This window comes from Nerophis ophidion, linkage group LG04, assembly GCF_033978795.1.
Source record: "Nerophis ophidion isolate RoL-2023_Sa linkage group LG04, RoL_Noph_v1.0, whole genome shotgun sequence".
NCBI classification, from domain to species: Eukaryota; Metazoa; Chordata; class Actinopteri; order Syngnathiformes; family Syngnathidae; genus Nerophis; species Nerophis ophidion.
Window position 1 is genome coordinate 15,220,966 of NC_084614.1, and position 14,093 is coordinate 15,235,058.

Below are 14,093 nucleotides of genomic sequence, written 5' to 3' on the forward strand. Positions count from 1 at the left end.
TTCCAGCATTTTGTGCGAGGCGCTTCAGATTTGCAGGTGGGAAACCTGGACCTGTGAAGTTAATACGGCATTTGTGCTGTAAATCAGTAAGGGGCGATAGTGGAGGTGTGAGGGAGCGGTCATCGGGATATCAAGGGGCGGAGCTATACTATTTAACTTAAGTAAGGGGTCGGCAACCCAAAACGTTGAAAGAAGACCAGAAATATAAAAAAACAAATCTGTCTGGAGCCGGGAAAAATGATAAGCCGCATACAAGTCTTATAATGAAGGCAACACATGACACATACAGTGGGGCCACAAAGTATTTAGTCAGACATCGATTGTGCAAGTTCTCTCACTTAAAATGATGACAGAGGTCTGTAATTTTCATCATAGGTACGCTTCAACTGTGAGAGACAGAATGTGAAAAAAAAAATCCAGGAATTCACATTGTAGGAATTGTAAATTATGGTGGAAAATAAGTATTAGGTCAACTATTCAAAGCTCTCACCGATGGAAGGAGGTTTTGGCTCAAAATCTCACGATACATGGCCCCATTCATTCTTTCCTTAACACGGATCAATCGTCCTGTCCCCTTAGCAGAAAAACAGCCCCAAAGCATGATGTTTCCACCCCCATGCCTCGCAGTAGGTATGGTGTTCTTGGGATGCAACTCAGTATTCTTCTTCCTCCAAACACGACGAGTTGAGTTTACACCAAAATGGATACATGGATGATACAGCAGAGGATTGGGAGAATGTCATGTGGTCAGATGAAACCAAAAAATAACTTTTTGGTATAAACTCAACTCGTCGTGTTTGGAGGAAGAAGAATACTGAGTTGCATCCCAAGAACACCATAACTACTGTGAAGCATGGGGGTGGAAACATCATGCTTTGGGGCTGTTTTTCTGTTAAGAGGACAGGACGATTGATCCGTGTTAAGGAAAGAATGAATGGGGCCATGTATCGTGAGATTTTAAGCCAAAACCTCCTTCCATCAGTGAGAGCTTTGAATGGTTGACGAAATACATATTTCTTTAACATAATTTTAAATTCCTACAATGTGAATTCCTGGATTTTTTTTTCACATTCTGTCTCTCACAGTTGAAGTGTACCTATGATGAAAATTACAGACCTCTGTCATCCTTTTAAGTGGGAGAACTTGCACAATCGGGGGCTGACTAAATACTTTTTTGCCCCACTGTAAGTGTCTATATTAGCTGTAATAGCCTACTATCAAAATGACCGAGTGTCGCAGGCTGAAGCAAATCTTAGTTGACAGAAATGTTGAAATGTAATATTTATTCTACACATTTTTATAACATTGGAAACCATTAGTAAATCAGAGGCTACTCAGGAGGTGATATAACTCCTGGAAATGACTGGCTTTTAATGGCCAAGTGTATAGAAAACAGTTCCCAAACGTTTATTGAGTGTTTTTAAAAGAAAAGATGATGTAACACAGTGGTGAACATGCCCTTTCCCAACTACTTTGGCACGTGTTGTAGCCATGAAATTCTAAGTTAATTATCATTTTCTAAAAAAAGAAAAACATCAATTATCTTGTCTTCGTAGTGCATTCAATTGAATATGGGTTGAAAAGGATTCGCAAATCATTGTATTCCGTTTATATTTACATCTAACACCATTTCCCAACTCATATGGAAACGGGGTTTTGTACGACTCCTGGCATTATCGCAGGCAAACATCACAATGTTCTTCCTTTCCTGCGCAGGCTCCCCTTCCTGAAGGAGAGGGTGTCCGACGAGCTGATCTACGCTCAGGATGTCAAAGAGTTCCTCTCTCACATGGGTACGCGCCGATTCACACGCCGGAGGTCAGAAGGACTTTAACAGCGCCCGGCCTGGTGTGTGCGTGTGTGCGTGCAGGCTATCTGATGAGGGTGCCGGACGCAGAGGTGAGGCACCGGGTAGTCGAATCGGTCAAGTCCTTCTACACCTGCGCCGCTCCCAGCAAACAGACGCACGACGGTACGGACCGGCCCGCCAAGCCAACGTGTCGGACTCTCAACTCCTACAACAGACTTTTGCTAAGTTAGGCTCTCTCCCTCTCTTTCTCTCTCGTTCTTCCTGGTTTAGAAATTTTCTCATCTCCAGTATCCCACTTTTTGTTTCCTCAGTTTGCCATCATCTCGTGTAGATATTAGTGCCAGTAGTGGTTTGTATTCTGCACAACGTTGGGAGCGCTTGCGCTAGATGCGGCATACCTCGCAAATTTGTTGCCTTAAAATCTGCAAATAAAATGGCGATAAACAACTAACCTGAAGACCCGATAAAAGCCAAATCAAGCTTCCTGTGCAAGTGCAGCTAATGTTGTGTTGCCCTCATTTATCAGTTTTTTTCTTTGCACCCATTTGGCACGGAACCAAGTGTACCGTGTTTGTGGATGTGTGTGCACAGGGCCTCAGCCGACGTCCCCGGGCTACAGGCTGCAGCTGCTGGAGCGCAGCGACCTGGCCCAGACGCTCTTTCTCTCCATGGCGGCGCTGGAGGAGCAGCCCGCCATCAAGCTGCTGCTCCTGCAAACACTTCAGATCCTCTCCAGCTCGTCTGGTCAGTGCGGGAGATTAAGCTCCTTCATTACCTTTGATGGTCTCGAAAGGTCCTTATGTCAATGTCAGCGGGTCAATGTGGCGTTTAACTCAAGTCATATTTAAATGACGCGAGTTTCCACAAATGGATAAAAAAAAAAATGTTGGAAAATGTTGGCCTTGATGTCAGGCTTAAGCACCGAACTATCTGTTAAACAGAACAAGAAGCAAGGAATCAGGCAGAGACAGAGTTCAATTTTGCTCATGAGGAGAACGCATGTCGTTATGTCAATGTCAGCGGGTCAATGTGGCGTTTAACTCAAGTCATATTTAAATGACGCGAGTTTCCATAAATGGATAAAAAAAAAAATGTTGGAAAATGTTCGCCTTGATGTCAGGTTTAAGCATCGAAGTATCTGTTGAACAGAACAAGAAGCAAGGAATCAGGCAGAGACAGAGTTCAATTTTGCTCATGAGGAGAACGCATGGAGCTGCACACTCAGTTACTGTCTCCTGAGGAACAACCAACGCGCTCCCCCCATTTTAGTCAGGATTTCCCTAGTTTTACGCAGAGGCTGCTTCTACAGCAGACCTGGGCCAGACATTCCCAAATAATTGTTTTAGATCGTTAAGATGGAAAGTGTAGCTGCCATTATGATGTGCAGTGATATTTTCTAATGACCGTAAGTCTTGAACTATACAAAGTATTTCAATGGTTGGAATGTGCTGTTTTGCATGATATACTAGTTACTCTGGTCATCTGATTAGTTACTATGGTAATCTAAGTCGCAGCAGCTCAGACGAGGTACCAAGCAGTGTGGGTGTGGAGCATTTCCACAGAGTGTTTTCAGAGGGGCCAACCTGAAATGCGGGGTTTTTTTCTTCTCCGTTTATATTTAGCTGTGTTTGTTGCATTTTTGTTGCGTTTCGCTTTGTTGTAAAATATGTTGATCGTGAGGGGATGTGGCGTTCATACGTGTCAATATTCAGTGTTTTATCGTTCATAGTTGATATTTTAAATCCCACATTCTTTATTTTCATGTACATTCTGGGTGTCTCATTCAGTAAAAAAGCTTGAAATTCCATTCTGTTTTTTAAGGCGGTCCTTCGTAAAGTTTTTAGCATTCAATCAGACATTATTGTGAGGTTTTGTATTAGTGTTCTTAAAAATCAGGCACATTTTTTTTCCTCTAAATTTGGCCCCCAAGTCAAAATAATTACCCAGGCCTGTTTTAAAAGGAGGGGTCACATATTATGCAAGCAGCTCAGTAGACGCAATACGTGATAATTGAGAACGGAAATGTGCTGAGCCTTGTGATTTTGCTCTGTATGTAGTTCCCCACTTTGAACAAACCTGCTTTAGGGACACTAATAGTGCAAAAAAACAACTTAAAAAACTATTTTAAAGGGTTTATTTCATCCCCTGCAGATATGAACTGTGCTTTAATGCTGAGCGTTCGAGGGGTCGAAACCATCTGCCTCCACATGAACGAGTTCGACCCCAGCGGGCAGTTCCTGTTCTACTCTTCCGAAATCCTCTGGAACCTTCTGGATCGAGGCAGCAAGACCGAGGTGGCCGCCCAGCTCAGCAGCATGGAATGTGCCTTGTACGTCTCTCGCTCGGTTCTCCTCCTGGTGTTAAACTATGGAATTCTCTTCGCAATGAAATAAAAAGATTGTAGAAATATATTCTAATTGAAAAAAAATATATATAAGGACAGAACAATAAGATCACATGGACAGCCGTAAGTGCCTACATTTTGCTGTGTATTTATTATTTTATGTTAAGGTCTTGGTCAAGTGGGGGTGACCCCAGGATGCAAAGACGGCAGACAAGGTAGAATTACAAAAAATGAAAAAATTTAATTAGACAAAAAGGGATAACTAAGGCCGATGGGGCACAAATACACACCATGAAATCTGGACAAAATAGGTTCCTCGGAGGTCAGCAGGAGAAAGGGCCAGGGCACACTGAGCAGGGCAATAGTCCAACAAATGTAATCCTTTCACCTCAGGGGGACTAGGAGATAAACACACAGGAGGTCAGGGAATTCAGGACAAAGTAGCAAAAACATAACAGGCCTGGTGAAGCAGGTGCATGCATGACAGGAGTCAAGCTGACAGTGACGAGCCTAAATGCCGGTGTGTTAATTGCGAGCAGGTGTGCCTCAAGGTCCGCCCCTCGCCGAGGACGAATCACTAAAAGCACAGGTGCTGTCAGGCTTGTCCCTGACAGTTTTGGTCTATGTCTTAGTTTTTCCTCTGCATTTGTCTTTGTTTCCTGTCTTTAGTTCCTGTCAGCACTCTTATTTTGGTTCTGTTTCCTGTTTGTCTCCCTGAGTGCTGTGTCCCCTCAGCTCTGGCTGATTGGCACCTGGCCACACCTGGTGTCAATCACCCAGCCACTATTTATACCTGTTTTCTCCTCCAGTCAGTGCTGGATTATTCTGTCAGAATGTGCTTGTGACGAACCCCAAGATGCAGAGACGGTGGCAGGGATTGAATAAGAAAACATAATTTAATGTCAAAAATAAAAGGTACAAAACACAAACCAGGAACTAGGTATAGCCAAAACTGAAAACAGGAACCAGCAAACAGAAAAACTGGAAACAGCTAATGGCTAACAAGAAAACACGAAACAAAAGAGCTAGGAGAAAGCAAACTACAAATAGCTAACAGGAACAGCTTAACGCCACGACGACAAGGACAAATAGTAGCACGACAGGTAGTAGCTGTAACGATGACATTAACACGACACAACAATAATCCAGCACTGACTGGAGGAGAAAATAGGTCGAAATAGTGTCTGGCTGATTGACACCAGGTGTGGCCAGGTGCCAATCTGCCACAGCTGAGGGGACACAGGACTCAGGGAGACAAACAGGAAACAGAACCAAAATAAGAGTGCTGACAGGAACTAAAGACAGGAAACAAAGACAAATGCAGAGGAAAAACAAAGACGTAGACCAAAACTATGAAGAAGGCAGGAAAACACTCAAAACACAACAATTTTACTTATTTTTTGTCTGGTTTTGTATTTGTTTTGTATCACCCCGTGAGGTGTATATTACTTTTTTTGTTCGGTTAGTTTTTTTTGTTGGTTTTCATTATATCTGGATTAATTGGTTTGGTTTGTATGCTTGTGAATCTGGGCTATCCGTTAAGTAAGACTACTTATTATATTGAGGGGGGCAGGAAAATGTTATAGTCTTTGGTATGACTCGGCCGGAGTTTTAAACTCACAACCGCCCTGAGATCGGTAGGTTGTGAGTTCCAACCCCGGCCGAGTCATACCAAAGACTAAAAAAATGGGGCCCATTACCTCCCTGCTAGGCACTCAGCATCAAGGGTTGGAATTGGGGGTTAAATCACCCAAAAATTATTCCTGGGCGCGGCCACCGCCGCTGCTCACTGCTCCCCTCACCTCCCAAATTTTCTTCGTCCTGTTCCTTCTCAAGCGTAAGTGTGTAAATATGTGTCTAGTTGGAAAAAATAATGGGAAAAAAAAGTGTTTGTTTCTAGACATGCTGACATCAAGTTTTCGTCCTCCAGATCTCTCAAAGAAGCGTTCTCTCACCTCCTGCTGCACAGCGCCCGGCACGCTGACGTCCATGTCCGGAACGACCTGCTCGTGTTGACGACTCTCTTTGCCGAGTACTCCAGCCATCTGCTCATTGTGAGTGATGGAAAGGGGCCCAAAACCTGCATGGACATGGTCTTGGGGATCACTTCTCCGTCTCTTTCCCTAGGAGAGCTCCTTCGCCAAGCTGCTGGTGGCTCTCAGCACTTCTCCCGAGCGTAAGGCTGCCCTCACGATTATTGCCGCCGTTTTTTAAAAAAGTGAATTATTGCCGTTGAATGTTCCCACAAATGACACGTCAGTGAAGAGTCACAACCCTGTGGTGGGCAAGCTGAAGCTGAGCTGCAGCATGGAGGACCTGCAGATGAAGAAGCTGCTGTTGAATCTGCTGGTGTTGATGTCCAAAGACTCAGCGGCCATCCAGGTAGGCATTTGGACACCAAAGGATTGATATGAAAAATTGCATGGAAATTGTTGGGACACCGTACTTGCCAACCCTCACGAATTTCTGGGCCTCTCCCGGGACAACCAATTCCCCCAAATTTCTCCCGATTTCCAGCCGGACAACAATATTACCCTCCAGGTCTATGCCGACCTGAGTGAGGACAGCCTGTCATCTGCTTGTTCTGTGTTTTTGGTACGTCCATCCATCCATCTTCTTCCGCTTATCACGTGGGCAGCAGCCTAAGCAGGGAAGCCCAGACTTCCCTCTCCCCAGCCACTTCGTCCAGCTCTTCCCAGGGGATCCCGAGGAGGCCAGCTGGGAGACATAGTGTTCCCAACGTGTCCTGGGTCTTCCCCGTGGCCTCCTACCGGTCAGACGTGCCCGGAAACACCTCCCTAGGGAGGCGTTTGGGTGGCATCCTGACCAGATACCCGAACCACCTCATCTGCCTCCTCTCCATATGGAGGAGCAGCGGCTTTACTTTGAGCTTTCCCCGGATGGCAGAGCTTCTCACTCTATCTCTAAGGGAGAGCCCCGCCACTGCGGAGGAAACTCATTTGGGCCGCTTGTACCCGTGATCTTGTCCTTTCGGTCAAAACCCAAATCTCATGACCATAGGTGAGGATGGGAACGTAGATCGACCGGTAAATTGAAAGCTTTGCCTTCCGACTCAGCTCCTTCTTCACCACAACGGATCGGTACAACGTCCGCATTACTGAATACGCCGCACCGATCCGCCTGTCGATCTCACGATCCACTCTTCCCCCACTCGTGAACAAGACTCCGAGGTACTTGAACTCCTCCACTTGGGGCAGGGTCTCCTCCCGAACCCGGAGATGGCACTCCACCCTTTTCCGGGCAAGAACCACGGACTCGGTCTTGGAGGTGATGATTCTCATCCTAGTCGCTTAACACTCAGCTGCGAACCGATCCACGTGTTTAATTTTAAAGATTAAACCATGCTCCTACCTGCAAGTCCTGTCCGGAGTGATCCGTTTGCATCCCGGGGGGACAAATCTCGCAGCAAGCTGCGACCCCCCCGCCCTCTCGTTGTAACAGTTCTTTGCCAGAATGTCTCGTGCATCTCCAGCGTCATACCCAAGCCTTGTCTCGTCTTGTTATCCAGATCCTGAATTTCCAAGTTGGTATTTTTGAGTTGTCCTTTCTCTCCTCTTAAGCAGAGTGTATTTTTTGTTTTTGTAAAGTTTTCAAGTCGCCGTTTACTTTTACCGCTTCTTCTTTTCCTCGTTTTTGAGTGACCTTTTGTTAATTATTTCTTTAGGTAGGAATCGGTGAAGAAGCTTTATAGCCCGTTGTTTTTCCCTCCATTTTGGAGCGTCTTGTGTTGTTTAGATGTCATAGTTATATTCCTCGTTAGTGTAGTTCGAGATAGGTATTTTAGTTCCCTCCTTTTTTTGGAGTGATTTTCGGTTTGTTCACATTTTGTGAAACCTTTTCGCCGAGTTAAAGTTTATAGCCTTTGTTGTATTGGCCTGACTCAAGAGATGAAAAGTGAACTTTTCAAAATAAAAGCATCTGCATCGGAGTCCTATTTTTGAACAAGTCCTGAAACGTATATACTAGCTACGAAATAAAGATCAACTATTTTCCACGTCAACACGAAACTCAACAAATATGGATGTCAGGGTTATTTGTTGATGAACCCCAAGATGCAGAGACGAAGGCAGGCATAGAATATAAAAACATGATTTAATTAAAACTAAACAGGAACAAACACAAAGCACGCATGTGGGTGGAATAACAAACTAAGGGAGCTAGCACTGGAAGCTAGAAAACAAAAAGGAACTTTAGCATGGAAGCTAGAGTAAACAGAAAAACTGGAAATAACTAATGGCTAACAAGAACAGCTTACCGCTACGACGACCAGGACAAAATGTAGCACGACAGGTAATAGCTGAAAAGAATCACAGACACGACAAGAGCAAGATATGGCAACGACAAGTCCGAATGACAATACACTGATCCAGCAACTGACACAAGACAAAGCAGGTTCAAATAGGAGCGGACTGATTGGCAACAGGTGTGGCCAGGTGCCAATCAGCCGCAGCTGAAGAGGAACACAGCACTCAGGGAACAAGACAGGAAGCTGACAAAATAAGAGCACTAGACAGGAACTAAAGACAGGAGATACTAAACACAGAGGAAACAGACAAATGCAGAGGAAAAAACTAAAACATAGACAAACTGTCAGGGGAAAGCCCGACAATGGATTTTGAGAAAATAACAATATGGATTTCATCACTGTAGTGGTACGTAAAACAATCAATAAGTACATTTTTAAATAATCTTTAAAAAACTGTATTTTTATATTTATTTTAATGCAATATTCATTTACCTTTTTATGAGCAGTTAGTTTTATTCAAACACATTGTTACTGTTCAAACGGTGTGTAATGTTACAGTGGCCAAAAATATTAAATATAATTGTTTTTGATGAAATCTTAGGCCTACTAGGCTACTGTATTATGCGGTTGGTCATTATGTTGGTACGAGAAGAGCCAAGTTTGAGAACCACTGCCCTAGTTAGTATCGATCGTACACCATCTTTGGTATCAACGCCACCAATTTATAGATAGATATTGACTCAGTATCGATCCAAAGGCTTTTATCTGCGATACCAATAATGATTCTTTTGATAAGAAATGTCATGAATAATTAATATTTTGGTGAGCATACAGGAAAAAATATTTTTTTCAAATAAAAATAATTAACGCGAAAGTATAAAAATAGTTACCATATTTTCCTTATGTTCTGCTACAAAAAATTGTTTCATAAAAATTCACAACAGTCATCCCTCGCCACATTGGGCTTAAAATATTTCCCCAAAAAATTCTGTTTAGTTTTTTTAAGCATGTTCTTGTGGTCCTAAATGAATTATTTTCAAGCATTAAAAAGGTGAAATAATGTAAAAAATATATATATAAATACTACAGTAGAATTGGCCACCAGATGAGACCCGACCAATCCGAGAGCGCTGGTCAGTATCGTGGCCACTGATTGGCTCAGCTTCAGCCAGCATTATTATTGTCAGGTTCAAACACTGATGACATCTATTAAACAAGACAAAAGGCAAAGAATCAAACAGTGACAGAATTACATTTGGACTCAGATCTTGGGGAGAGACATGGCCACTGCACACTCTGTACAATACTGCACCAAGCTCTGACGAAAAAGGTTTTCGTCTCCTCTTTTATTTAGATATTCAATGTTTACGCGACAACACATGTCACAACAGAAATGGGGAGTATGTAAACAGTCATTGTTTTCGGTCACATTGAAGACAAAAGACAAAGATTTGAATTATATTTATACAGCGCTTTTTCTCTTTACTCAAAAAGCTTTACATAGTGAAGCCCAATATCTAAGTTACATTTAAACCAGTGTGGGTGGCACTGGGAGCAGGTGGGTAAAGTGTCTTGCCCAAGGACACAATGGCAGTGACTAGGATGGCGGAAGCGGGAATCGAACCTGCAACCATCAAGTTGCTGGCACGGCCACTCTACCAACCAAGCTATGCCGCCCCAATGAGATGCCTCAGGCTTGGGCTTGTCCTGGATTCAGCTTCGGCAGGTGTTTGAGGACTAATAGAAAAACCTTCTAGTCGCATTCCAACGTACACAGCGGAATCTTCCAAGACCTTGCTTGGTCGAACAAGGACAGCTCTCATCTGCTCAATGGAAACTCAGAGGGCGGAAAGTTTTTTGATAATTTACACACTATTTTTCTATAACAATTATATTGGATTGAGGGTGTAAAAGTGACCAATTTTTTTTTTCATGTCTAGAGCGCTCTCATAATGTTAAATAATATATTTAGAAGATTGTAAACTGTTTTTTTTTTTTATCCTCTGGCAATAAAATTATTGAGTTCATTTTCAACACAACCCATAGGGGGCGTCCCAAATGAACTCTCCCACCAAACAGGGCTATACAAGGGAGAAGTTTGGCTGCTATCACTGCTATAAAAAATGAGTTTACTGTCTTTATGTGATGTGTGTGTAGATATTCAAAGAAGAGCAGGTGATGCTGGCTCTACTCGCGCTCATCAAGCCGCCCGCCGCCGCCCCCTCCGACTCCTGCGAGGCCCGGCCGAAATCGCGTGACTGGTCCCCCGTGCAGCACGAGGAGCTCCAGCTGCAGGCGCTGGCCGTCCTGGCCACCGTGGCCCCGCTCATGCTGGACCAATTCATGTCCTCTTACGGCACCGTGGCCCTGCTGCACCTGCTGGACTGGTGCACCGGGCCAGGTGAGGAAAGCGGTGAGCGCCGTAAAACGGTCCTACAAACACGCTTCTTTTGTTGCAGACACCTTCTTCGGACACGGCCACAGCTTCCATGCCACCGGAGGGCGAGGCGGTAAGAGGGCTCACATGCGCCACTGCCTCAGACTGATGAGGTCCGTGACCTCGCTGGCCGAGAAGACCCTCAACCAGGACCTGTGTGACCAGGGCGCCATCCACCTGCTCTTGGGTACACCACAGAAACTGTCTCTCACAACAGGGAGTCCAGCCTTTACGTTTAAGCATTGTCTTCCAAGTTACAGTGGGGCCAAAAAGTATTTAGTCAGCCACCGATTGTGCAAGTTCTCCCACTTAAAATGATGACAGAGGTCTGTAATTTTCATCATAGGTAGACTTTAACTGTGAGAGATAGAATGTGGGAAAAAAATCCAGGAACTCACATTGTAGGAATTTTAAAGAATTTATTTGTAAATTATTGTGGAAAATAAGTATTCAAAGCTCTCACTGATGGAAGGAGGTTTTGGCTCAAAATCACACGATACATGGCCCCATTCATTCTTTCCTTAGCACGAATCAATCGTCCTGTCCCCTTAGCAGAAAAACAGCCCCAAAGCATGATGTTTCCACCCCCATGCTTCACAGTAGGTATGGTGTTCTTGGGATGCAACACAGTATTCTTCTTCCTCCAAACACAACGAGTTGAGTTTATACCAAAAAGTTATTTTTTGGTTTCATCTGACCACATGACAATTCTCCCAATCCTCTGCTGTATCATCCATGTATCCATTTTGGTATAAACTCAACTCGTCGTGTTTGGAGGAAGAAGAATACTGAGTTGCATCCCAAGAACACCATACTTACTGTGAAGCATGGGGGTGGAAACATCATGCTTTGGGGCAGTTTTTCTGCTAAGGGGACAGGACGATTGATCCGTGTTAAGGAAAGAATGAATGGGGCCATGTATCGTGAGATTTTGAGCCAAATCCTCCTTCCATCAGTGAGAGCTTTGAAGGGTTGACCTAATACTTATTTTCCACCATAATTTACAAATAAATTATTTAAAATTCCTACAATGTGAATTCCTGGATTTTATTTTCACATTCTGTCTCTCACTGTTGAAGTGTACCTATGATGAAAATTACAGACCTCTGTCATCATTTTAAGTGGGAGAACTTGCACAATCGGTGGCTGACTAAATACTTTTTGTCCCCCACAGCATAATAGACTTTAAAGTAGTCAGTATACAGCTGCGCAGTCGCGATTGTATGAATGTCTGACGGCAGGAGATGATTGTGTCTTACCTACAATCAAGCACGAGTGCTGCCGGGACTGGAGAGCTGCAGTTCATTGGGGGGAAATCCAAAATCCAATGCAATACAAGCTCTACACGGACTACTCTAAAGTGCATTCATTTTACGTTCCATGCTGTTGTGTTTCAATAAGATAACATAAAAAAAATACTGTGACAGGGATGTTGTGCTTCAAAAAGTCACAGCACATGTTGGATTTTGGATTTCCCAAAAATGAACCGCAGCTCTCCAGAGCCGGCAGCACTCGTGCGTGACAGTAGGTAGGACACAATATCTAGAGCATGGGTGTCAAACTCTGGCCCGCGGGCCAAATTTGGCCCGCCGTGCAATTTCATTTGGCCCTTGAGGCAATATCAAATTAACATTAGAGCTGGCCCGCAGAGCCACTGTAACACTGCATTCGCCGCTAATACTCATACTTGCCAACCCTCCCGATTTTCCAACCATTCTCCCGAATTTCTCCAGCTTTCTACCCCTGACAACAATATTGGGGTCGTGCCTAAAAGGCACTGCCTTTAGCATTACACACACTTAAGTGAATGCCAGCATACTTGCTCAACAGCCATACAGGTCAGACTTAGGGTGGCCGTATAAACAACTTTAACACTGTTACAAACATGCGCCGCACTGTGAACCCACACCAAACAAGAATGACAAACACATTTCGGGAGAACATCCGCACCGTAACACAACATAGACACAACAGAACAAATACCCACAACCCCTTGCAGCACTAACTCTTCCGGGACACTACAATATGCACCGCCCGCTACCACCTAACCCCGCCCCCCACCCCCAACCCCATCCATCTCATTGTTATTTTATTTTAAGATTTATTAGCCTGTGGAAAAATGGAATGTTCATATTTACCTCAGAAGGCTGCAAATAGAAAAGAGGCATTAAATGTTTTATTTAAATTGTATTTATTTTACCATTTATGTTTTTTTTGGTTTGTTTGTTTTTTTAAAGTTGATTTTGCACTATTAAGTTATATAAGTATTGCTTGTTCCATATTCAGTGGTAAAGCAAATCAGTGTAGCAAACTGAGCAATAATTAACGTTTTATTCATGCATTTTCTCTTGCTACTTCAAGGTTTAAATGTTTGATTTATTCATTATTGTTATTTTTATTTTCAAATGTTTTATTAGCCTGAGGAAAAAGTTCATTTTGGTATTTACCTCGGAAGGCTGCAAATAGAAAAAAGGCACTCAATTTTTATTTAAATTTTATTTGATATGCCATTGATATTTTTTAATTATTATTATTATTATTTGAAACTCGATTTTGCATGTCACAATAGAGTTATATAAGCCTTGCTTGTTCAATATCCAATGCAAAACTTGTTTGGGTCCCTATTAAAAGGTTCATTTGTTCAACCCTTGTTCAGTTTAGTATTCCGGCCCACTCTGTTTTTGAGTTTGACACCCCTGATCTTGATACTCAATTGTTCTGCCTGCTTTTGCAAAAATGACGACTGTACTGTAAATCTGTAATGCTATACAAGCTGTACACTGACTACTCTAAAAAGCTGTACACTGACTACTCTAAAGTACATCCATGTGACTTTCCATGGTCTTATCAAAGCGAGGGGGTGTCACAATGTCAGTGTATTATCCTTTTAAAGGACAATACTGTGGAAAGTAAATTGGATGTACTTTAGAGTAGTCAATGTACAGCTTGTATAGGGTTACATATTTACAGTACAGTCATCATTTTAGGATATTCTGGCAGAACAAGTGAGTATCAAGATACTGTGTCTTACCTACAGCCGAGCTTGATGGTGGCAGCACGCACGAGTGCTGCCGGCATGGGAGAGCTGCGGTTCATTGTGGGGAAATCTAACCTGTCGCTGGCAGCACTCGTGCGTGACAGTAAGTAAAACACAATATCTTGATACTCGCTTGTTCTGCCAGCTATTCCGAAAATGACGACTGTACTGTAAATCTGTAATGCTATACAAGCTGCG

At 43.4% G+C, this 14,093-nt stretch overlaps 1 protein-coding gene across 1 annotated transcript in view; it reads left to right on the plus strand.

Moving 5' to 3' along the window:
* The window catches only part of LOC133550981 (cilia- and flagella-associated protein 69-like), a 41,804-nt gene that overhangs the window by 8,626 nt on the left and 19,085 nt on the right, over nt 1–14,093 (plus strand). Inside the window, exons 4-13 of the mRNA XM_061897198.1 lie at nt 1–36; nt 1,717–1,793; nt 1,871–1,972; nt 2,402–2,554; nt 3,962–4,139; nt 6,085–6,208; nt 6,282–6,330; nt 6,415–6,536; nt 10,579–10,822; nt 10,881–11,045. The exon at nt 1–36 is cut by the window's left edge and continues 74 nt beyond it. Coding sequence (XP_061753182.1) covers nt 1–36; nt 1,717–1,793; nt 1,871–1,972; nt 2,402–2,554; nt 3,962–4,139; nt 6,085–6,208; nt 6,282–6,330; nt 6,415–6,536; nt 10,579–10,822; nt 10,881–11,045 — 1,250 coding nt within the window. The remainder of the gene's footprint in view (nt 37–1,716; nt 1,794–1,870; nt 1,973–2,401; nt 2,555–3,961; nt 4,140–6,084; nt 6,209–6,281; nt 6,331–6,414; nt 6,537–10,578; nt 10,823–10,880; nt 11,046–14,093) is intronic.